This window comes from Lissotriton vulgaris, chromosome 5 (genome assembly GCF_964263255.1).
Source record: "Lissotriton vulgaris chromosome 5, aLisVul1.2, whole genome shotgun sequence".
In the NCBI taxonomy this organism is placed as follows: Eukaryota; Metazoa; Chordata; class Amphibia; order Caudata; family Salamandridae; genus Lissotriton; species Lissotriton vulgaris.
The window spans coordinates 908,922,806-908,947,310 of record NC_141693.1 but is presented as its reverse complement, the minus strand read 5'-3'; the positions used below and the strand labels follow the sequence as shown (position 1 = coordinate 908,947,310).

Below are 24,505 nucleotides of genomic sequence, written 5' to 3'. Positions count from 1 at the left end.
AATATACCAAGGCAGTTTGAGGAAAAAGTGCCATTAATTGCTCAAAGGTGTCCTTTAAAAGCATTTCCAGACCTACCCCTGTCAAAGTGCCCAAATCATTACCTCCACAGTGCACTATTAACAGGTCAGGTTTTGGCAAATGCATAAAGGTTTTCACCAATGGTATCAATTGGTGACATTTTAATCCTCTTTGGCCCAACCACTTAATTTCCACATCTTGTAAATTGAGGTTAGGTAAATTTCTGCTCTCAGCATACCTTTGAGCCCAGTGGATGTAACTATGTCCAACAATCCAGACGTTAAACATGGTGGGTGAAGGTTGTTCTGCAGTCAGATGAAGTGTGGTAATGAAAGGGCAGTTGAAACAGTAGGAGTTTCTAAAGAAAAAAAACTGTGGATTTACAATGCTAATGATTCATTAGCAGTGATTGGTGCATTTCCATTTCTGAAAACAGAAAGTTAGGGTGCATGGATGTGTTCTTTGAAAGATGTAATTTGAATGGTCAAGGAAGAAACATTTAATGAAAGATTGCACTGGATACGCAGGTGCACTGAGAGTTCAGAGTTCAATTGAAACATTGTTGTGTGAATTTGCAAACATGAGAGGTCTTCCAGGAGGTGGTTGCTATGGAAACAAGGCAGACAGGGCAGAGGGGGGAAGGGTTTTGATTTGAAAAAAGTGAGGGAAGAGGTATGATTGGCTAATATGAGAGATATGTGAAAAGAATATCTGTATTTCTGTGCTTTCAATAGCTGCAGCCTTTGGAGTGCATCCTTTTTCTTCTGCTGAAGACAATTTGGTGTATTTCTCAGACTGTTTTCAAAACTCAAAAAATATTTGCTAAGGTGAGAAAAGATTTATTTAATTTAGATAGAGAATAGTATGATTTAAGGAGAAAATGATGAAGAAAGCTGTGTTTTTAAAATGTGGTTTTGTCTCTAGTGATATACTAATAGAATTAGTTTCATAGAGAAATTGTAATTGCATATTTGGTGTAACATTCTGGCATGCAGTAACACAAGTTATTGTGGTACATGGAGCCCATTTTATGGTCTGTTATGTAAGCTGAAACAGAGATGTTGCTTTTAAAAACGATTTAAGAAATCAATTTCATTTCTGGATATGTACTGCTAGAGCTTCATAGGTTGTTTTGAGCCATATTTATAAGGTATTTGAGTGTCTAAGATGTTTTGTTTTCCTTTTAAAATGTAAAGTGTTCCTCATGGGGCAAGTGTCTTGTAAATACGCTCCCACTTGTGCTTGGCAAATTTAGATTTTGATTATGGGAGTTACCTAGCCATGTTAATAGTGTCCCAAAAATGGTGCTAGTGAATTGCAGAAAACACTTTCATGTGTCTCAAGGACATTTTTAGTCATTTCTTCATGAATGCAGGTATACAATTGATTTATATGCTGTGTTTAAAAACGAATTTTGAAATCAATTACATTTCAGGATATGTTCTGTTAGAGCTTCATAGGTTGTTTGGGGTCATATTTAGAAGGCATTTTAGTGTCTTTGATGTTATTTTTCCCTTTTTAAATGGAAAGCGTTCCTCATGGGGCCCTGAGCAGTTCTTAGCCATGTTATTTAATAGGAAGTGGATAACATGGCTAAGAGCATTTGCTGGAAAGTGCATGAATATTGCTGACTTTTCTGCGATGTTATTTTTCCCTTTTTAAATGGAAAGTGTTCCTCTTGGGGCAAGTGTCTTGTAAATACGCTCCCACTTGCGCTTGGCAAATTTAGATTTTGATTATGGGAGTTACGTAGCCATGTTAATAGTGTCCCAAAAATGGTGCTAGGGCATTCCAGAAAACACTTTCATGTGTCTCAAGGACATTTTTAGTCATTTCTCCATGAATGCAGGTATACAATTGATTTATATGCTGTGTTTAAAAACGAATTTTGAAATCAATTACATTTCAGGATATGTACTGTTAGAGCTTCTTAGGTTGTTTGGGGTCATATTTAGAAGGCATTTTAGTGTCTTTGATGTTATTTTTCCCTTTTTAAATGGAAAGCGTTCCTCATGGGGCCCTGAGCAGTTCTTAGCCATGTTATTTAATAGGAAGTGGATAACATGGCTAAGAGCATGTGCTGGAAATTGCATGAATATCGCTGACTTTTCTGCGATATTCATGCATTGCGGCCGTTTTTTTTCACATTTGCAAGCACTTCTTAGCCATGTTATGCAATGGGAGGTGGATAACATGGCTAAGAGCATTTGCTTCAAAGGTTGTTTGGGGTTATACACCATTTTTGGGAAATTAGTAACATGCCTATCTAACTCCCATAATCAAAATCTAAATTTGCCAACCGCAGGTGGGAGCATATTTACAATAAATTTGCACCAGGAAGAACGTAAAATAGCATACTAGATACTCAAATGCCTTATAAATATGACCCAAAACATCTTATGAAGCACTAGTAGTGCATATTTCCAGAAATGTATTGGTTTTCATTTAATGATTTACTTCATTGGTAGGCCTTCACATGTTTTTTTATTTTGATATTTTTCAGTGAAAATCTTATCTGCAACCATGTGTTGGCCTCACCTCAAATAAACAAAACAGGTGATGGACTGAATGTGGATCAATGACACACATTTACCCCAGTCTAAAGATCAGGGCCTAAACAAATCTTTAGATAGGCTACATCTTATCGTCATCCTGAATTAATGATTTAAAATATTAGGGAGTGATTTATGAGTGTTGTATGCCTTTTTTGTACCATTGAGTGTCATTTTTGTGATGCAGTGCTGGTGGAAAACATTTGCTATGTTAAATAATTAGTACGGCATTAAGTTTTAGATGACTGTTATTTATTTACTGTTTGGTAATAGTGGTTAATAACATTTTATATTATATTTTTCCACAGATTCAACTGCAGATTCTTTCATAGTTTGGAAAATGCCTTCCAAAAGTCGAATACGAAAGGCTAGAAAACGTCAAAGATAGCAGGATGATGTTTTATTGCAGCAGTCCTCTTCCCCAAATACTTGTCAAAACACCAAGAAAGGTCCGGGTAAGAGCACGAAATCATTCTTAAGAAATATTTGTAGTAAAAAAAGTTTTGCTCAAAAAAATGTTTCAGTCCACAAAAAGAAAAGCAATTTAAATGGGAAGGAGAGACCCATCACAAATGTTACTGGTAGAGGAAGAGATAACTCTGTGCATGATAGTAGAAGGAAACAACAGTTTAGGGACATTCGAAATCGAATGTTCCGTAATAGGATATTAGTTAATTTATTGAAAAGTATTAAAAAGAAAGGCCATCAGAAAGCGGCATTTTATAAGAAGAAGAAAAATGTAGAGAAAATTATTGATCATGCTTTTGAAATTAAGCGAAAGTTGTTTATTTTGGTAATCAATAGAATTAGGAAACTAAGCAAGGTAATTTCTGATTTCAAAACAAAAAGTAGATGGAAGAGAGTAGTAAATCGTACTAACTTTTGTGAAGTTTTTTCCGGAGAATGGATGCATAGTTCAAGTTCTGAGGCATTTTTTAATGAGGAGACTTATTTTCAGGATAATGATTTGGTGCATGCAGTTGACATCAGTGGTCGAGCTTATGAAGTGAAGGATGGTTGTCCAGTTGAAAAAGAACAACTTGTGACAACAGAGACAGAAGAGGCGCTAAGTGATGAGGTTTTAGGAAGACGTCCTAAGGGTCCTGTGTACATTTGGAAGTGTAGTTCTATTTGCAGTGTGCGACAGGTTTCCATCAATTTGCTTTGTGATTTTATACGGACATTTAATAAGAAAAGTTTGAAGCAGAAAATGAAGTTGTTGCAAGATTTAGATCCTTGTAGAGTGAGAGAAATGACAGGTTTGCGTGGTCATTCACTGGCTTGTCTTTCCAGGAGAGTATGCCAGAGTGTTTTTCATCATTTCAGGATGCTAGCAGTGCATCATAATAAAGTGAGAAAATTAGTGAGAATGTTGTATTATGCTAAGAGTCCAGCAATTATGCTTAAACAATTATGTGCTGCTCTTTTGCATGGTTCTGAAATAGATGTGAAGAATATTTGTGAAGAAATTGAGTTTTGTTACTTTGGTAGTAAAGATGAGAATGTTCAAATTGACCCTGAAGTAGAGGGTAATGTGGAAGATAATGTACAGGTTTCCAGTACAGATAATTTTCAGAAGGAAATTGCCACGTTTCAGATGAAATCAAGTGAGAGGCCTAATTTCACTTGTGTATGTTGTCGACGCACTTATTATAAGAATCAGACTAAGGTAGTGGATTTATATGCAAAAAGTGGAAGGGAAAATAATAGTGAATGGAAGGATTTTGCCACATACTTGATGGTAGAAAATTATTTTGATTTGGGATCGGATCAACGTGTGTGTACTTATTGTTGTAATAAATTAAACCAAAACCAGATGCCTGCTAGGGCAGTTCATAATAATCTGGAATTGGTTGAGATTCCTTCTGAATTGAAGGATTTAAATACTTATGAATCTATTTTGATTCAAAGTATCCATCCCTTTCAGGCTATTGTAAGAATGGAGCCAAAGACAGGGAAGTTGCCTCCAGCAGATTTACAGAGAGGATTAAAGGGAAGAGTTGTTTATTTGCCTCTAGATTTGAAGAAAAACATTAACACAATTGGAATAGAAAAAGTGGAAGAGGAACCTCTGGTTATCTTGGTTAATGGGGTTCCGACAAAGAATAAGAAAATATGGCAAGATTTAGTGGATGTTAGGAAAGTCAAAAAGGCAACAGTGTATTTGAAGAAAAATAATAAGTACTATAAGAATGTATATGTTGCAGAAGAGGAAGTAAGTGATGAAGAGGATAGCGATTTGTGTGCTGGCCAAATTGAGAAAGTAGAGGCCTCTAAAAGTGAAGAAATATATGAACATTATAGTGTTCATCCTTTGCATTCCAAGGAAGTCATGGGGAATGCTATTGAGTTGTTTCAAATGAAACAAGCCAAAGGGAGTCCCATTAGTGTTTGGGAGGAAAGTTTGGAAGCTCGGTGTTTCCCACAGCTATTTCCCACAGGTCAAGGAGGAAGATATGATGAGCGACCTCATCAAATTCCTGCGTCTGAATACCGGACTTTACGATTGTATGCAGCAGATCCTAGGTTTCGGCAATGCATTCCCTATTTGTTTCATCTCCTGTTTGAAAGCGATCTGTCTGGACTGTCATATGCAGTGAACCACATCTTAAAAAGTGGTATACAGATGCGAAACATCTCGGCAAGTGACTTTATGCATAAAGTCAATGTCCAAGACAGTATTTTGGATTCTCACTTAATTAATCTCATGGCGTGTCAGCGTGGTACTAATGAGTACTGGTACCGTCGTCATGGTGATTTAAAATGTATGCTGAGGAACTTAGGAACTCCAACATGGTTCCTCACTCTGAGCTGTGCCGAGTATGGCTGGGAAGACTTACTTGAATTTCTACGAGAGGCAAATGGAAATATTGAAAACATTGAATTCAAGACACCTGGAGAACTGTGTTCTTTGGATCCAGTGAATGTATGCAGGTACTTCAATCATAGATTTGAAGCTATGATGTCTTTCATCACAAATAAAAAGAATCCACCTCTTGGAGAGGTGTTGGATTTCTTCTGGAGAAAGGAGTACCAAGCAAGAGGTGCCCCTCATATACATATGTTGTTGTGGATCAAGGATGCACCTAAATTTGGAACAGATCCGGATGACTTAGTGATGAATTTCATCGAACAGTATTCTACGTGTGCTGTTCCAAACGCAACGGAGAAGAAAAGTCTAAGAGAACAAGTTCTACGTTTCCAAAGCCATCGTTGTGGAAAGTACTGTCGTCGTAAATTCAGAAACAAGGACAAGTTCTACACCAAATGTCGTTTCAACTTTCCACGACCGGTGATTTCTAAAGGAAGAGTGAACAGTTTGATGTCTTCGCTGCGACATAATGTGACGAGGAAATCACCCAAGAATACATACAATTTGAAAAGGAACGAAGAGTCCAAGTACATCAATGACTACAACCCAGTGATTTTGTCCATGTGGAATGCTAACATGGATATACAGTTTGTGGCTGACAACTGTATGGCTGTGGCTCGGTATGTGACATCTTACATCACCAAAAAAGAAAAGACCGAACTGAAGGATATGTGGGAGGACATTTCTCATGAAAAGAGCCTCAGCAAGAAGTTGTACAGTTTCAGTCTGAAGATGTTGTCGCATCGAGAAATCGGAGCTTACGAATGTTCTGACCGGTTGTCTTCAGCAAGTCTCTATGCCAAATCCAGGAGTCTCGTTTGGGCGAGTCTTGGTCTTGCTGCAACGCGAAATCGAGTTCTAAAACCTGTCCGGGAAATTGAGTATTTGGCAGAAAAGGAACCAAACAGTACCGACATTTTGAAGACCAACATGTTGGATACATATTATCCAAATCGAAGCAGTCACCTTGAGAATGTTTGTCTATATGAGGTTCTCCAAAATTATATATTCAAGAGGAACATCAAAGAAGATATTGAGAAAGGAGTGTATGCTGTAATTGGAAATGAGGGATGCCTGGTCAAGCAAAGAAAATGCCAATTAGTAAACCATCGAAAATTGAGTGGTGAATCTCCAGAAAAAAAGGAGTTTTTTTATTTAGCACTTTTGCAACTTTTCAAGCCTTGGCGTGCAGAAGAGGAACTGCTTGGAGATTTCCTCTGTTACGAAGACTCTTTCAATGCAGCCAAGGAGTCCATAAAATGTCCTGCTTTTTCTAAATATCAAGAAATGCTATCTTTGGAAATTGAGCAGGAAGCAAGGATTGCAGCCGAGATTGCCAGAGACAGTTCTCAGGACAGTCAGAGTTCTGTTTCATTGAGTCAAGATCCACTTGGAGGACCTATTATCGAAAATGAAGCTGCCACTGCTATGAATGAAGTGGAAAGAGCCATGGCACATGCTCAGGAGGATTCAGTTAACTTAGAAGACTTGGAAAAACAACTCAACGTTGAGCAGAGGAAAATATATGATGAAGTTACCACGGAAATTGAGCACGGATTAAGTCATGAGAAGAAAGAGTGCTCATGTACGTCGTTGAAGCCTGTCCGACTGTACGTGAGTGGAGAAGCGGGAACTGGAAAAAGTTTCCTCATTAAAGCAATTTCATGCTATCTGAAGGAAAGGACTGAGTCATTGCTGTCTTGTGTTGTCACCGCTCCTACTGGACTGGCAGCACATAACATTAAAGGTATTACTTTGCATCGTCTACTGATGCTGCCGGTGGAGCATGACAACAAATTACAATACAACAAGTTATCTGGAGATGCTTGCTGTGAAGTTTCAAGAGTCTTGAGGAAAATGAAACTACTTATCATTGACGAAGTAAGCATGGTTTCCAATGTCATGCTTGCCTTTGTGCATTTGAGAATGCAAGAAGTACTTAAAACTGAATATGATGTGTTGTTTGGTGGGAAACACATCATTGTTTTCGGAGATCTTCTGCAGCTGACACCAGTAAAAGGTCAACCTGTGTTCAAAATACTCACGCATGAAGATACCAGGAAGTGCCTAGGGAGCATTGGCAACGTCAATATATGGTTAAACTTCAATTATGCAGAACTGCATCAAAATATGCGTCAGGCAAAGGATGAAGATTACAAGAATATTCTACAAGATATTAGAATTGGAAAAGTGACCGAGCATGGAAAAGAAGCTTTGAATGCACGATTACTTTCAAATTTATATCCCGAACAAGAGATTGTGGCTGAGAATATTTTTCAGAAAATTACTGAGAAGAAATCCGGGATATGTCTCATGCCAACTCTTGCAGAATGTGCCATCTTCAACAACAAAATGTTGAATTTAGAAAAGCAAGAGATTGTGAAACTTGAAGCTATCGACAAATTAGAGCATATGGGATCAACAATTATTTTGTCAGACAATTTGAAATCAAAATTGGATTCATTAGAGAAGACTATATCTAAAACAGCGGGTTTTGAAAAGACTTTGAATGTGTGTTTAAATTGCCGAATTATTTTGAGAAGGAATTTACATGTAGAAAGAGGTCTGGTGAATGGATCAATGGGTAATGTTGTTGATTTTGAGAAATACAGAAATAGAGATGGAATAGAATTTTTAAGAATTAAATTTGATGGCATTGAGGAAGTACAGCAAATTGGTCGTTGTTCTGCTAGGTTTTTGCTTGTTAAAGATTTATATGTTCGCCGTAAACAGTTTCCTGTTTGCTTGGCATATGCGGTGACAATCCATAAATCGCAAGGTTTAAGTGTAGACTGTGCATTGGTGAATATTGGCAGTTCTGTGTTCAAGGAGGGTATGGCATATGTGGCATTGTCACGAGTTAGAACTTTATCGGGATTGTACTTGATTGACTGTGATGTCACAAACATTTGTGCGGATCTAGATTGTGTTAAGGAATACAATAGGTTAAGAAGAGAGTATGCGCCACATTTGCCTCAATATCCTTTGTTTGAGAAACGTGTGGTAGGCCGCAAACGTAGAAATAGCAGTAATAGTAGGGAGGTTGTTGCAAAAAGACTAAAAGTCAATGAACCGAAAATTGTTAGCAGAAAGAAAGTGGATTCTGTTGAAGATGTTGTCGGTTTTCAATTTGAAAACAGTTCTGGTGTCAACTGCTATGCAAATGTAGTGGTTAATGTTCTCTTTTCACTAGAGAGTTTAAAAGAACAGATTCTGTTGAATTCTGAACAAATTTTATGCTGTTTGTTGAATTCTGTTTTCGAGAAATGTAGCACTGATCGAACAAAAGTAGAAAGTGTGTCTGAAGTTCGTTATCTGTTAGATGAATGTTCAGGTCAAACAGACTTCTCTGAAAATAATCAGCAAGATTGTCAGGAGTTTTTAATGTATATGCTTGATATATTGCAAGTTGAGGGTGTAGATGTAGATCACCTGTTTGGGCTTTCTTATCAATGGCAGCATGACTGCGAGAATTGTAGGCTATCAAGTACTACTAGTGTAGACTCAGAAAGATTTATATATTTAACTTTGCCAGACAGTAAATCAGTCTCCTTTAATAAGCTAGTAAATGCAGCAGATCACAACATGGAGTGTAGCCAATGTAAATGTGATATGATGTCAACATTATTTATACGTAGATATGGCCAGTATGTCATTTTAATGATCCAACGTTGTAGGCCTGATGGATCAAAATTGTCAACTTTAATAAAAAAATTTGTGGCTTCTCAGCTGTCAATATCAGGGAGGACTTTTGTTACTGTAGCAATTATCTATCACGATGGTCCATCAACAACATCGGGACATTATACAGCTTACTTAAAGTCTGGAAACGGCTGGTCATTCTGTAATGATTCCGTTGTAACGTTCAAAAAAAAATTGCCGTTTGACCTTAAAAATTCTTACCTGGTGTTTTTAAAACCAAAATTTTAAGTAGAGGGAATGTAAGTCTGCAATGCTGTCTAGATTAAAAATCCAACTATATAAACTTGCTGCAAGTAAGTCTGCTTCATAGTAAGCAGTATCAGTGTCATAGGAAAAGGAGAACATGAGTGACAAAGAAGAGTAAGTTATTAGTAGTCCAGGATTGTGAAAATAATCTCAAATATTTTATTTTTGAAAGTTGCGAAAATAGAAAATGTCGGGATTTGATTGGAAGAATAACAAGACTTGCGAATCGCGGCAACATGATTTGGCCTAGTGGAAACATGTGATATAATGAGAGAAGTCTTTTTTTCTATGTAACATATTTTACGTATCGATGGAGGTTTTCTTTCAGAAAGTGGCGGGCTGAAAATATTTGTAGCACAACAGAGTGGATGCTGTTCATAGGAGATCGTTCGACGTCATTGAAAGTAAGTTAATTTTAAGGAGTTTTGAAATCAGATTTCGAAGGTTGTATGGGTTTTTTAAACACAGTCATTTTGATTGTGTTTTTTTTTCCCCGCTGTTACATGATGAATACCTTCAAGTCACTGATTTAAGTGAAATTTGATACATTCTGAGAACAGCAAAAAGAAACCATTTAACATGTATAATTAATGTTATGCTTTTTGTCCTTATGATATACATTTAGAAATGTGAGGTACATATGGGTAAGCTGAGTTCTGTAAATATCAATTTTAATGCTTTCAGTGCTGTACTTCTGGGTAGTGTTTTTTTTAAAAAAAGAAAAGAGGCCTCACCTCAAAGAAAGCTCTTGAAAGCACACATCTTATTTGCATCCTAAATCAAGCATTTACAATGTTAGACACAATTTTATGATGGCTTTACATCTTTTTTGCGCTGCTATTGCATCACTATTGTGAGACATTAGCAGTGCAAGAAAAACATCATGTTCCAAAATAGGGCTCAGTTCATCAACATCAAGATACAGTTTCTTTAGAATATATATCTTTAGGATTGTGTAGGGGACGTAGAGAAGCAGAGACTTCTGTAAATGTCAAAGTTGTTGAAAAACTGTTTGTTTTTGAACCTTTTCCCTTGTCTTTTCTAATTTTTAAATACATGTTTTAATATTTTTGGAAATGTTTGTTCTTTTTTTTACAGATTGAAAGTATGAAAAAATATTTAAAAAAAGGTAACAAGAATTATAAGGTAAATATTTTCTACTCTTTTTACCCGCAATGCACTGCTGATGATGTCATTGACAGTATCTCTCATTTACTCTCTATAGCTGTCTTTCTTTTTACATTATTCTCTGTTTACTTCCCTTATACTAACTCTTCTTTTTTTTTAAAAAATATTTTTTTAGTTCGCTTAAAGTTCGCGAACCGGTCAGCGAACTTGAAGCGAACCAAAAGAAATAGAGCTTGCCAGAGTGATAAACATTCTAGCAATTTTGATTGAAAGGGGAGGTAGTTCTGAAAAGAACTGTTTTTTTTTGTTTTTGTTGTTTTATTTATTTATTTATTTTTTTGAACATTTTTTGATTTTTTTGTATTTTTAGAACTGTTTTATGTTTTTTTTGTGTTTTTTATGGAGGGGAGACAACAAAAAACAGGCATTGAAAACGGCTCAACTGGAGCAAAAAAAAAAATTACTTCTTGGGTGCATTAGGGCATTTATGATTTTCGTACGCCATGTTCATCAGGTTGACGCTCATGTTGCCATATGACAGCATAGCACCACAGTATATACAACTTAACTTCATATGCTGGAAGTTGGGTTGAATGTTTGGCACAGTTTCTTGTGCCTCTCTTCCCGTCAATGACATTGTGGAGGTCGATCTGGCCACAGGAGTTGTCGTGGGATTGTCTTGAAGATCCCTTAACTCAGCCCGGCTGTAGTTTAAGGGATGCCACCTGCTCATGTGTCGGTGCATCGTATAGTTGCCCATACTGTATTTCTTATCTGTGCCTCTCGACAATCTGTAATCACAGATGAGGCAGGTGGCATATTTAGCATTCACCTTCTTTGATCCAGGAGGGATGGAGAAAAACTGCCAGATGAAGCTTGTTTTTCGCTTTGAAACCCGGGGCAACTCTTCGACAAATTGTTGTTCCTCTCTGTCCTCTTCTTCTTCTTCCTCCTCTTCCTCCTCTCTGTTAGGAATAAATTGAGTAGGTGGTCCTCTCTTCTTATGAGGAGGTGGAGGTGGTGGTGGGGTTCCACCAGCTGCAGCAAGTACAGAAGCCATTGTTCAATTCTAGCTAAATGGTCTTTCTCTCACCAAGATGAAAGTCAGAGTGAGGAAATAAGGAGGGGTTCACATGATTTGGGGAAAGCAAAAGTTCTGAACCAATGAAAAGTGTTATTTTTAGGTCACATGACCTAGTCATACATCATTTGGAAACCAAAAGTGAAATGAACCAATGAAAAGTTTGATAAACAAGTCACATGACCTGTTCCGCTTACGTTACGCGGCGTGCGCCGCGTACCACATCGCTTCCGGTTCGCGGTTCCGAGCACTTCTGGGAGCGCTAACGCGGCGCGTCATTAGACGCATTACGCGATAACGTGATACGTCGCGCTTCCGCGACGCGTCACAGTTCCGCTAACGTAACGTTGACCGGTTCGCGGACTAGATCGCGGCATCAAGATGAGCTAACGGAAAGCTTCCTGGTTCGTGAACTAGAAGCGAAGAAAAAAAAAATTAAAAAAAAAATTATCAATAAACATCTAAATATATTTTGGGATTTAAAGAAGAATACATTTTACAGCTACAGATGTTAGCTTTTAAAAAACCAATGAAATTCACAGAAAAAACCATAGGTTATAGTCCATATATAGTTAGAAATTTGCATTTAAAAAACCATTGAAATTCAATGAAAAAACCATAGGTTATAGACCATATATAGTTAGGGATTTGCATTTACAAAACCTTATTTTACTCGCATAAAACCATTGAAATTCCATATATAGTTAGTTGCGCTAACTATATATCGCGCACCCGCAATCCACTGCTGATGATGTCACATATTACATCATTCATGACATGGTCAGTGACATCACTGATGACATCACTGATGACATCTCAAATGACATCTCAAATGACATCACTGATGACATCTCAAATGACATCACTGATGACATCACTGATGACAACATCCAGTGACTGTATGTTTCTGTAAAGTTAAAATATGTCTTACATATTGAAGAATGAGTGGATGTATAAGTGTCTGGATGAAGGATTTAGTAGGTGCATGACTGACTGTATGATTGAGTGATTAAATGTGTCTCACTGAGTGCATGGGTTAGTGACTAAACTGTCTTAATTTGTGCATCATTATGTCTGTTGTTCTGTAAACTGTTGCATGTGTTGATAAGTAGCTATATGAGTAACTATATGGGTTATTGATTGGTTGCCCAAGTATTTGTATGGGAGACTGAGTGTGTGTGTGGGTGGCTGGGAGGTGTATGACTCTGTGCATAGATGTGTGAGCAGTTGATTCACTAGATGTATGGCTTCAAAAGTGCATGTGGAAACAGCTATATGGGCGGTTGACTGTGTGCATGAGTGTATTGGTGAGTGAATGGATATCTCAGTGCTACATGTCAAAGTAAGTACATATGTAAAACACAGTACATGTGAGAGTTGACATATATAAATAACTGTGCATAAGAGCCAGTGAATGTGTGAGTGGCTGTATGGATCATTGTGAACTTGTATCAGGGATTATATAAGAGAGTAAATATGTGTTAGTATATGTTTGAATAAGTAAAGTTTGTATAACTGTATAGTTGAGGAAATGGAGGTGTGATTGATTCTTTGCATGACTGACTAGGTGTTTGAGTAACTCCATGGATGAGTGGCAGTCTCTGAGTGTCTGTTTACACTGATTGTATCTAAGGTTATATTAGAGTCTGAAGAGGTTCATCGTATTATCACATGAATGATATCATCAGTGATGTGATCAGTCATGTCAAATGAGATGTCATCAGTGATGTCATCAGTGATGTCATTTGAGATGTCATCAGTGATGTCATTTGAGATGTCATTTGAGATGTCATCAGTGATGTCATCAGTGATGTCACTGACCATGTCATGAATGATGTAATATGTGACATCATCAGCAGTGGATTGCGGGTGTGCGATATATAGTTAGCGCAACTAACTATATATGGAATTTCAATGGTTTTATGCGAGTAAAATAAGGTTTTGTAAATGCAAATCCCTAACTATATATGGTCTATAACCTATGGTTTTTTCATTGAATATATATATATATATGTGTGTGTATACATATACATATATACTTATTTAGGATTTGATATATTTTTCAGTCTATCCTAATTCTAACACATTCTGAAAGATTGGAGCTCTACATTGAATACGAATTAATTTGTATATAGGTAGATAGACAGTCTTGTGACATAAGCATTTTATAGGCATAGCCAGTAACATTAGAAAAACCTACAAATTCCATCTACACAGTCTTGATTAATGCATGGTGGTGAGTACTCCCTACCCCTGAAAGGGTCCAAATCATTTCTTAAGAATATAAAATAGTAATGAAGCACCAAAAAGAGGTATAATGTAGCCCGAAAGAAGAAAAGTTAAATCCCAGAAACTGCAACTAGGATCAAGAGAGACCACTTTAACCCATAAAAGTCTCTCCAGTGGAAATGGTTTTAATTTGCAAATTACCTAGTAGAAAAATTACATAACAAAGCCCAATATATTATAGCATCAAAGTTACCCCGAAGGATGAATGTGTGCATGAAATTGTATTTCTATAGTGCTATTTAACAGTCGAATGATGGAAGTTGTGCCTTTCCCTAAGACATATCACATTTGCTGAAGCAGACAGGGGTAGCTGGGAAAGAAGCAATGACATGGTAGTGTTGTTTGACCTTGAAGTAGGGGAAAAATGTCAAACATGAGCACATAAGTGGGGATTAAGGTACTAGTGTAGTATGACGATGGTCACAAGACAAGTTTGTGTAGTCACAGTAGAAGATTCTGAATGGAATTCCTGTCTACCCGATGGAGTAAAGTTAGGCTGGGAGGGATGTGAATGGCGATTGCTTTATTGCTAAATTCTCTTTTTAAAGTGGTCTTCTAGTGAATCATGCTTGCATCACGCAGCATGGTGCAAGTGCAACACAAGCTCAAAATGCAATATATGAAGCCACGCAAGGCGCCCTTGCGTGGCCCTGAATGGCTTCATAATGCAACACGGTGCAAATCACTGAGATGCGTCACATTGCCCTGGAAGGCATTCTAGAGATGTTGTTTGGGTGATCCAATGCAACTCCCATGGGTTTTGCTGCAGTCCCAGATTTAACATTGCTGGTAGACCTGGGAATGCGCCAAAATGCTACGCCTTCCCAGGAGAGGCATGATGAGGAGAAATATCTTTAGTTCTTCTTTTTACTTCCTATTTCTGTGCGGGCTGTATTGCAGCACAAATGAAAATAGGAAAATGCCTGAGGGGATTGTTCTTGTGCAGGAAAGTGCCCCTTGCTGCGCAAAAACAATCCATGGCAGGCATCCTTGTACCGTTGTGCAAGGGTGCTTGAGTTGGAACTAGGAAGCCAAAATGGCGCCAGTGCAGGGACAAAGGCAGGAATTTGCCAGATTGCTTGTGCGACTTTGCCATAAATGTGGACCTACGTATCAGTGCCCGGACTCCCCCTGTTCTTGTCTAAACGCTTGCAAATTGTGCAAAACCAAGTGGCCAGATTAATCTTCAAGAACCGCGGTGGGAGTTCGGCGAAACCATTGCTGGCCACTCTTCACTGGCTACCCATAGCCCAACGGGTAATATTCAAAGTAGGTTGCCTGGCCTTTAAGGCTCTTCACGGGAAAAGTCCCATGTTCATCAACAACCTAATAATCAAACATGAGCCAACCCGCAATCTTCCATCTGCCCATCAGTCCCTTCTCACTCTACCCTCCTTCAAACGGAAGCGTCAAGGCGGGTGTCGATTTGCTTTTCTTGCCCCAAAGGTGTGATATTCTTTCCCCCTGTCACTCAGGAAATGCACCAATCTTATGGAGTTTCGGGGAGCCTTAAAGACCTGGTTATTCAAGCAAGCCTCGGGATAGGCTAACTGTTTTTCCATCTTTCCTCACTACCAGCGCCATGAAACCCCTGGGTGTCCGTGCGCTTAATAAATTCAGAATAACATAACATAACATAACAATGCTCTACTTAGAAGCCCACAGCCACTCCTATTAATTGTCAGTGGCCGAATCCCATGACTGATTAAACATGAAGTCACCTCATGCCTTTTTAATCCACTATCAGACATTCCCTGAACCTGTGTCTTACTCTTGCTTTCGCTCTTAGTGACGGGTTTTCCGCCTTTTTCTTCCCCTTCTTTCTTCTGAGTTTATTTTCTCTTTCTTGCTAAGTGCCATACCCCAAAAATGAGTGCTGGTGGTCCCCACCAGCAACCAAAGGCTCAAATTAGCACTAGTGATGCAAGAGAAGGCAAGGATACCTGTTTTACTCCCTACTCTCGATGGCACCTTTCAAGACGCCCTTTGACCTCAGTGAGGTGGCCAGGCCCTAAGTCTGAAGATTGTTACAGGACAATTATATCATGGAGTAAGAGAAAGCCCCGTGTCCCTTAATATTTTCTTTGCAATTTTAGAATACTGATGCAAAACCTGGCTATATTTTACAAAATGCTTGTCTTACAAAAAACTTTCTTATGAATTATGTAACGTGTATAATCACATCCACTGGCAGTGTGGACGCGGTTGCAGATATAAAGCCAGTGATCTCATGTGCGACAGTGACATGCACATATTTTGCCTCTCAATGGCTGTCAGGCTTTGAAGGTGTCACTGTACTCACGAGAGGCAGCAACTTTCAGCAGAGTGCACAGCTCATTAGAGAAATGGTTAAGCTGGTAATGAATGATTTATCGTCACAACAAAAGTGCACTGTACCTTTGTTTTGTCAAACAGGGCATGATTATCCAGTATCATGTTCCTTTCATGGGCGGCATATCTCCTTAAGTCACGTTCAAACTGCTTCACGAACAGGGAAACAAAGAGAGGTGATGTTAGTATAAATAGCTTAACGTTTTATTGATAATTGAAAGGCGAATGTGAACAAAAATCAGAAAGCACATGCACTGAATTTCGGTTGCATGCATGCTGGACAAATTCTTCCTTAGTTTATGTCCTCGCATAATGTGTTTTGAATTGAAACTGGTAATTGCATTTTGAAAAACTTTAATTGATTTGATGTTACTATGTGAATGTTAGGGCGTAAAATGCTGCATTCATGTACTGGAAATAGAAGTCACTAATCCCTCACTATGTGATATAGCCCCCTCCTTCTTGTTTGTCAGCCTTCAGGAACATGAATTGGAAGAGGGTCTTTCTGTGCAATTTTATTAATAGAAAAAAAAACACCCCTTCCCCCCAAATATCAGGCAGGTCTGTATCTCAACGGAAGGCAAGCGAGATATGTTTCAGAGTAATTAGAAACAGTTCATTATTCATCTCAAATAAATAAAACAAAGGCTAAAGATATTTTGCCTTTTTTATGACACCATAACATATGTTTAAAAAAAAGCTCAGAAATGCACCTAAAAGTCACAGTTAAAAAGAAGTGATCAGACAGACACTATGGTGTACAGAACCGGGATATGATTTTTTGAAGTTTTAAGTGTTTCTAGCACCAAAAAGTACAAAGTGCCAACTACGGAGTCAAGGTCAATAGTTAAGGCTGATGTGATGGAGCATGGGTCAGATACAGGGACCAGGTTTATCCTGGTTGAAAGTTTACCTGTTGATTTAGTCGTTTTTCTGGAGAAAGGTTCTAATGGGTGAGGCCATTGCCATGTCAGGCTGCAAATGGATCCAAAGAGGGACTTGTCAAAGGCAGCTGAGGGAAGCATAGGACCTCAGTGTGTGCCTCCACTCTGGCTGGAAGTTCAAGGCTTATGACGTCGAAGACAGGGAAAACTCAGAGCGTGTGAAGTCCAAAGTTGGGGCCCAGGAAGACAGCATTGTTATTGGAGTGCTGCTTGGGGTGGTCATGGTGAAGTCGTCTATGTTCGGACTGTAAACCTTTTTTGGGAAGTCAGAAACCTTTTAGCAGGGTACCAGCAAGTTCAGTCTGACCTGCAGTTCGACATTGGTGTTGCTCCACATTAGCCCATAGTTCTTTTTGCAGAAAATTCAGAAAAAGTTTCCAAGTGTTCAGCCATGCAATTTTAGAGGGGGGAAAGAGTACCCTTTAACACCAACCAAGGGCCCAGGACATTTTGGACACATCAAGGGTGTTAGGACCAATGTTCCCTCTAATTGTTTTCCTCTGTGTGCGGCAGTGGAGGGTCTCTGTGCGCTGCAACCATGGCTATGTGCGCCAGGAACCAAACCGCGCGTGTCTGCGACGCCAAATGGCACTCAAAACGTTCACTTTAAAAAGTGAAAAGATAGTGCATTTTCACATATACAGAGCCACAATAATTGTCTTAAGGGCAGTTTGTAAATTTATTGTATTGCCTGTATTTTTATTGTTGTGTCTCTGACTGCTGTTGTCTGTCTTCCTTGCTGCCTGTACGTGGTCCGTGCCCCTTTTTCTTCCCTCTGTTCCCCTCGCTGTCCCCTTTCTGCCCGGTCTTTCCTTCTGTACCCCTTGCTGCGCGTGTCTCTGCCCAGTTTTCCCTTCTGTTCTCCTCGCTGCCCCTGTGCCTCTCTGCCCGTTTTGCCTTCTGTTCTTAGCTGCCCCTATATTTCTGTATTCTGTATTTTTTGCCTCTGTGCCATTAGTTTTTTGTGCCCGTCTGCCCTCCCTCTGTGCCACTCGTTTTTGTGCCCCTTTTGCCTTCTGTTCCACTCATTTTTCCCTCGTTTTTTGTGCCTTTCTGCCCTCTGTTCCACTCGTTTTTTGTGCCTTTCTGCCCTCTGTTCCACTTGTTTTTCCCTCATTTTTTGTTCCCTTCTACCCTCTGTTCCACTCGTTTTTTGTGCCTTTCTGCCCTCTGTGCCACTCGTTTTTCCCTCGTTTTTTGTGCCTTTCTGCCCTCTGTTCCACTTGTTTTTCCCTCGTTTTTTGTGCCCTTTTGCCCTCTGTTCCACTCGTTTTTTGTGCCTTTCTGCCCTCTGTCCCACTCATTTTTCGTGCACTTCTGCTCTCTGTCCCACTCGTTTTGTGCCTTTCTGTCCTGTGTTCCACTCATTTTTCCCTTGTTTTTGGTGCCCTTCTGCCCTCTGTCCCACTCGTTTTTCCCTTGTTTTTGGTGCCCTTCTGCGCTCTGTCCCACTTGTTCTTAGTGCCCTTCTGCCCTCTGTCCCACTCATTTATCCCTTGTTTTTGGTGCCCTTCTGCCCCACTCGTTTTGGGTGCCCTTCTGCCCTCTGTCCCACTCGTTTTTCCATTGTTTTTGGTGCCCTTCTGCCCTTTGTCCCACTTGTTTTTGGTGCCCTTCTGCCCTCTGTCCCACTCATTTTTGGTGCCCTTCTGCCCTCTGTCCCACTCCTTTTTCCCTTGTTTTTGATGCCCCTCTGCCCTCTGTCCCACTTGTTTTAGGTGCCCTTCTGCCCTCTGTCCCACTCGTTTTTCCCTTGTTTTTGATGCCCTTCTGCCCTCTGTCCCACTCGTTTTTCCCTTGTTTTTGGTGCCCTTCTGCCCTCTGTCCCACTCGTTTTTTGAGACTTTCTGCCCTCTGTCCCACTCATTTTTTTTTTGCCTTTCTGTCCTCTGTCCCACTCATTTTTGGTGCCTTTATGCCCTCTGTCCAACTCGTTTTTTGTGCCTTTCTGCCCTTTGTCCCACTCGTTTTTTTTGCCTTTCTTTTCTCTGTCCCACTCATTTTTGTGTGCCTTTCTTCCTTCTGTCCCACTCGTTTTTTTCTGCCTTTCTGACCCTTTTGCCTTCTGTTCCGCTCTTTTCCCCAGCCACCATGGTCTTTTGTTTAAATATTGCTGTTAATCATAACCCCTTCACGGGCTCTGATTAACAACAATACTTAAACAAAAGGCCACAGTCTTGCCCGCGTTTACTAACAAAAGCGTAGTCAGTTTCCAAACACAGCGTGTGCTAATTTACACGCTGTGTTTGGAAACTGACTAAGCCTTTGTTAGTAAACGCAGGGCAAACTGTGGCCTTTTGTTTAAGTATTGCTGTTAATCGGAGCCCGTGAAGGCGCTCTGATTAACAGCAATACTTAAACAAAAGGCCACAGTCTGCCCCGCGCTCACACATAACCACAAGCACCCCCAGCCACTTCCGTCTCTTTACCTGCACTCTGCCGCCACTGCATTCAAAAGTGCCTGATGTTCGCGTTGTTCGCCTCTCTCGCGGGACGTCCTGTGTGCGCGCTCCATGCGAGGCTGTGCGCGGTGACGTCAGGACAGGTGCGCACGCCCTAGAGGGAACGTAGGTGAGGACTTAATCTCCCAGAAGCCACCAACAGGGTCCAAGGCATATCCATACGGAACTGGTCATCTGGACTCTTGACGGTGTGGGCTAACACAAAGTACAAACTGTGAATATCTGGTCCCACCAGCCCAGGACAAATTCACAAGTTCAGGCCGACCAAGCTGGAGCGCGGGCTGGCTACAGCCATCAAGGTAGGCCCACTGAACAGAGTACAATAAATCAATTTTACAGAGAGTTGCGAGGGTCTGGGTCAATGATGCATCGTGCAGCAGAAGTGATGCGTCATTTTCAAGGTGTGGTGAGGCTGCGATGAGAGCGCTTGCACAGTCAATGAGGATCCCATCAATGGGGCTTGTAATGCGAAGTCAGGTGTTGAGGATGAGACGCTCATTCGGGGTGATGCCTTGCTTTCGAGGAGCTGTGAGGCTGCAATGTCGGGTCCATTGTCGTCGTCGAGCCTGCACCGATGAGAGATGGGAGGGCCTATGCTGAGTATGCATCACGAAGTGGCAGTTCAGTTGAGGGTGCAAGGATGGTGCAGGTGTTTGCAATGAGTCAAATTCACACAGCAGCCGCAAAACGTCGGTTCTGCTCGGGTTTGCACCATGCAGCGGATGAGATGCTTTGGTTCCGCAGGATCCCTAGAGGTTGGCAGAGCACCTTAATCTAATTTCCAAGGGTCCGGGACTTGGGTGGCATCACTTAGCAGGGTATACACACAGATGTCAGAGTCCAGGTACAGATGAAAGGTTGTTGGAAGCCTGTTATGTCTCTGAGGCTTCAGATCAGGAGGCCAGCCAACAAGCCCCTCAAATCACTCTGGGTTCTGGGTTCTGGGTTCATAGATGCCGGTCCATTTCTTCTCACCCAGGCAAGAGGGCAGCAGGCCAGCACAGCAGGGCAGCAGTTCTTCAGAGCAGCAGTCTAAAAGAATGGCAGTCCTTTCAGCAACACATCATTTCTTCTTCCTGGTAGAGTATCCACTGGCCCAGAAGAGTACTGAGGTGGTGGTGTCTGAGGTCCAGTATATATACACACCTAGTTGTGCCCGTGAAGTGGGGAGAGGTTTCTAGAGGTAGGCCTTTGATGTGCACAGATGCCCTGCCTTAACTTGTCCTGGTTCCAGGCTAACTACAGGGAACATGCAGCCCTTTATGTAGAGCTGGGTCACATTCCTTCCTCCAATCCTGCCAGTGATGGCCCATGCAGTCAATCAATCAATCAATCAATCAAAGACATTTATAGAGCGCACTACTTACCCGTAGGGTCTCAAGGCGCTGGGGGGAGGGGGGTGCCACTACTGCTCGAACAGCCAGGTCTTCAGCTTCTTCCTGAAGGAGAGGTGGTCTTGGGTCAGGCGCAGGTCGGTCGGGAGGGAGTTCCAGGTCTTGGCGGACAGGTAGGAGAAGGACCTTCCTCCTGTTGTCGCTCTTCGGATGCGGGGGACGGCGGCGAGGGCGTGGTTGGCTGATCGGAGGTGGCGTTTGGGAGCGTAGAAGTTGATTCGGTTGTTGAGGTAGCTCGGGCCTTGGTCGTGTAGGGCTTTGTGTGCGTGGGTGAGGAGGCGGAAGGTGATTCTTTTGTTGACGGGGAGCCAATGCAGGTCTCTCAGATGTCCGGAGATGTGACTGGTTCGTGGGATGTCGAGGATGAGTCTGGCTGAGGCGTTCTGGATCCGCTGGAGTTTCTTCTGGAGCTTGGCGGTGGTACCGGCGTAGAGGGCGTTGCCGTAGTCCAGTCGACTGGTGACGAGGGCCTGGGTGACGGTCTTCCTGGTCTCGGTGGGGATCCACCAGAAGATCTTCCGTAGCATGCGTAGGATGTTGAAGCACGCCGAGGAGACGTTGTTGACTTGCCTGGTCATGGAGAGGGAGGAGTCCAGGATGAAGCCCAGGTTGCGTGCGTGGTCCGTCGGTTTGGGTGCGGTGCCCAGGGCGGGAGGCCACCAGGAGTCGTCCCAGGCGGAGGGCGAAGAGCCCAGGATGAGGACCTCCGTCTTGTCTGAGTTCAGTTTCAGGTGGCTGGTCGTCATCCACTCGGCTACCTCTTTCATCCCTTCGTGCAGGTTGGCTCTGGCGGCGGCAGGGTCGTTGGTCAGGGAGAGGATCAGCTGGGTGTCGTCGGCGTAGGAGATTATGTTGAGGTTGTGTTGGCGTGCGATGGCCGCGAGGGGGATCATGTAGACGTTGAAGAGGGTGGGGCTCAGCGAGGATCCTTGAGGGACGCCGCAGATGACTTCGGTGGCCTCTGACTTGTACGGTGGTAGGCGGACTCTCTGTGTTCTTCCGTCGAGGAAGGAGATGATCCATTCCAGAGCCTTCTCCTGGATTCCGACGTTGCTGAGGCGCTGTACTAGGGTGCGGTGGCAGACAGTGTCGAATGCCGCGGAGAGGTCTAGAAGGATGAGGGCCGCTGTTTCTCCGTTGTCCATCAGGGCTCGGATGTCATCGGTGGCGGCGATGAGGGCGGTCTCGGTGCTGTGGTTGGCTCGGAAGCCAGACTGTGAGGGGTCGAGGGATCCATTAGTCTCAAGGAAGGCAGCCAGCTGCTTGTTGACGGTCTTCTCGATGACTTTGGCTGGAAACGGGAGGAGCGAGATGGGGCGGTAATTCTTGAGTTTGGTGGGGTCCACTGTGGGTTTCTTGAGTAGAGCGCTGAGTTCGGCGTGCTTCCAGCTCTCAGGGAAGGTGGCGGTGTCGAAGGATGTGTTGATGATGTCTCGCAGGTGGGGTGCGATGACAGCGTCGGCCTTGTTGAAGACGTGGTGAGGGCAGGGGTCGGTCGGAGATCCGGAGTGGACGGAGTTCATCGTGCGGACGGTGTCTTCGGTGCTGATCGGCGTCCAGGCGCGGAGGGTGGTGGGGGGTGGTGGTTCGGTCGTGGTGTGCGTTGGTTGGTTGTTGAAGCTGTTGTGTATGTCCGCGATCTTGTTGTGGAAGTATGAGGCGAGGGAGTTGCAGAGGTCTTGCGATGGGGTGATGTCGTTGTTTCCTGCGCTGGGGTTGGATAGCTCTTTCACGATGTTGAAGAGTTCCTTGCAGTTGTGTGCGCTGTTGTCCAGCCGGTCCTTGAATGCAGTTTTCTTGGCGGCGCGGATCAGCTGGTGGTGCTTCCGGGTGGCAAGCTTGAAGGTGGTCATGTTGTCCGGTGTTGGCTCCCTTCTCCAGGCTTTCTCGAGGGCTCGGCAGTTCTTCTTGGAGCTCTTGAGTTCGTCGGTGAACCATGGGGCTTTCTTGCTGCCGGGTCTGCTGGGCGGGGACCTCAGAGGGGCAAGTTCGTTTGCGCAGTTGCTGATCCACTTCGTGAGGTTGTCGGCGGCCTGGCTGGGGTTCGCTGAGCTGGCAGGAGGGTGCTGGCTCAGGGAGGTGGCGAGCTGGTCGGCTGTGATCTTGTTCCAGCTTCTGCGGGCAGCCTGTTGCTGGTGGTGGTGGGTCGTCGTTCTTTTGAAGGTGAAGTGGACGCAGCTGTGGTCCGTCCATTGAAGCTCTGTGGTGTGGCTGAAGGCGATGTCTGTGCTGGATGAGAAGACTGCGTCGAGTGTGTGTCCGGCGAGGTGGGTGGGGGTGGACACCAGCTGCTTGAGTCCAAGATTGGCGAGGTTGTCGAGCAGGGTGCTGGTGTTGCGGTCGTTGTTGTTCTCCAGGAGGATGTAGTCAGCGGAGGGGAGGGCATGCGGGCTGACGAAGTCGGCGATGTCCTCGCTGAATTGGGTGCGTGGTCCCGGAGGTCGGTAGATCAGGGTGCCTCTGAGGGTGGTCTTCGGGTCGGTGTGGATCTGGAAATGCAGGTGTTCGGCGGTGGTAAGGGTGTTGTCGGTGCTGGTCGTGATACGGATGGTATTCCTGTGGATGATGGCGATGCCTCCTCCCATCTGGTTGGCGGTGCGATCCCTCCGGGTGATCTTGTAGCCCTCTGGGATGGCGATGGCGATGTCGGGAGCTGAAGAGGCGTTCATCCAGGTCTCTGTGAGGAAGGCAACGTCAGGAGCAGTGGTGTCGAGGAGGTTCCAGAGTTCGATGGCGTGTCTGTGGACGGAGCGGGTGTTGAGCAGGATGCACTTGAGGTGGGTTCTGCTGGTGTTCGACTTGGCGGGTGCTGGTGCGAGGCAGGTCCGGATGCAGGTGAACTTGCAGGCGTGGCAGCTGAAGGGTCCGTGGGTGCGTCGTGGTGTGGCTTGGTAGCATCCTGGGAGTCGACCGGTGTTGAGTGCGCTGAGGTTGGTGGCGGTGTACGTCAGGCGGGTCGGCCGGGGTCTTCGAGGGCCAGGGGTCCTGGCACTGGGCGCGGTCCAGGCGCAGACGGGCGTAGACAGGCTTACCTTTGGCGCGCCTTCGGCGCACAAACGGCGCACCCGCTGCGCGTTCGCACGGTCGCCATATATGGCGAAGTGCGCGGGTGGGCGGAGCAGCTGGGAGGCGGGAGCGGGGAGGGTACAGAAAGAAAAAAGGGGCGGGGTCAGCGGTGGTGGCGGGAAGCGGGAGCGGGGAGGGATGAGACGGGGGCGGCTGAAAAGTAAAGGCAAAACAGGCAGAGATGGGGGGACAAAACTAGCAATTAACAACAAAAATTTAATCAGATACACAATGCAAGCAGATACAGTAACACAGGGCAAGAAGCGAGCACAGACCACGCCGCTCGATGTCAGGGGGCATGGTCACGCGGCGGAGCCGGGGCTGCGAGGCAGAAGGCGGGGAGGCACTGCAGCAGCTGGTGGCCGTGCGGCGCGGGGGTGTCCTAGAACTAGGTCACACTCACCTGCGTCGCACGGTCG

At 43.2% G+C, this 24,505-nt stretch overlaps 1 protein-coding gene across 2 annotated transcripts in view; it reads right to left on the bottom strand.

The window, feature by feature from the left end:
* DNTT (DNA nucleotidylexotransferase) overlaps positions 1 to 24,505 on the bottom strand; it is a 1,394,583-nt gene that overhangs the window by 189,866 nt on the left and 1,180,212 nt on the right. Inside the window, exon 10 of one of the 2 annotated variants that reach the window (XM_086922528.1) lies at positions 16,287 to 16,367. In XM_086922528.1, the coding sequence (XP_086778654.1) occupies positions 16,287 to 16,367 (81 nt within the window). Of the gene's footprint in view, positions 1 to 16,286; positions 16,371 to 24,505 lie in introns of both variants that reach the window. The other variant, XM_086922529.1, reaches the window with a different exon arrangement.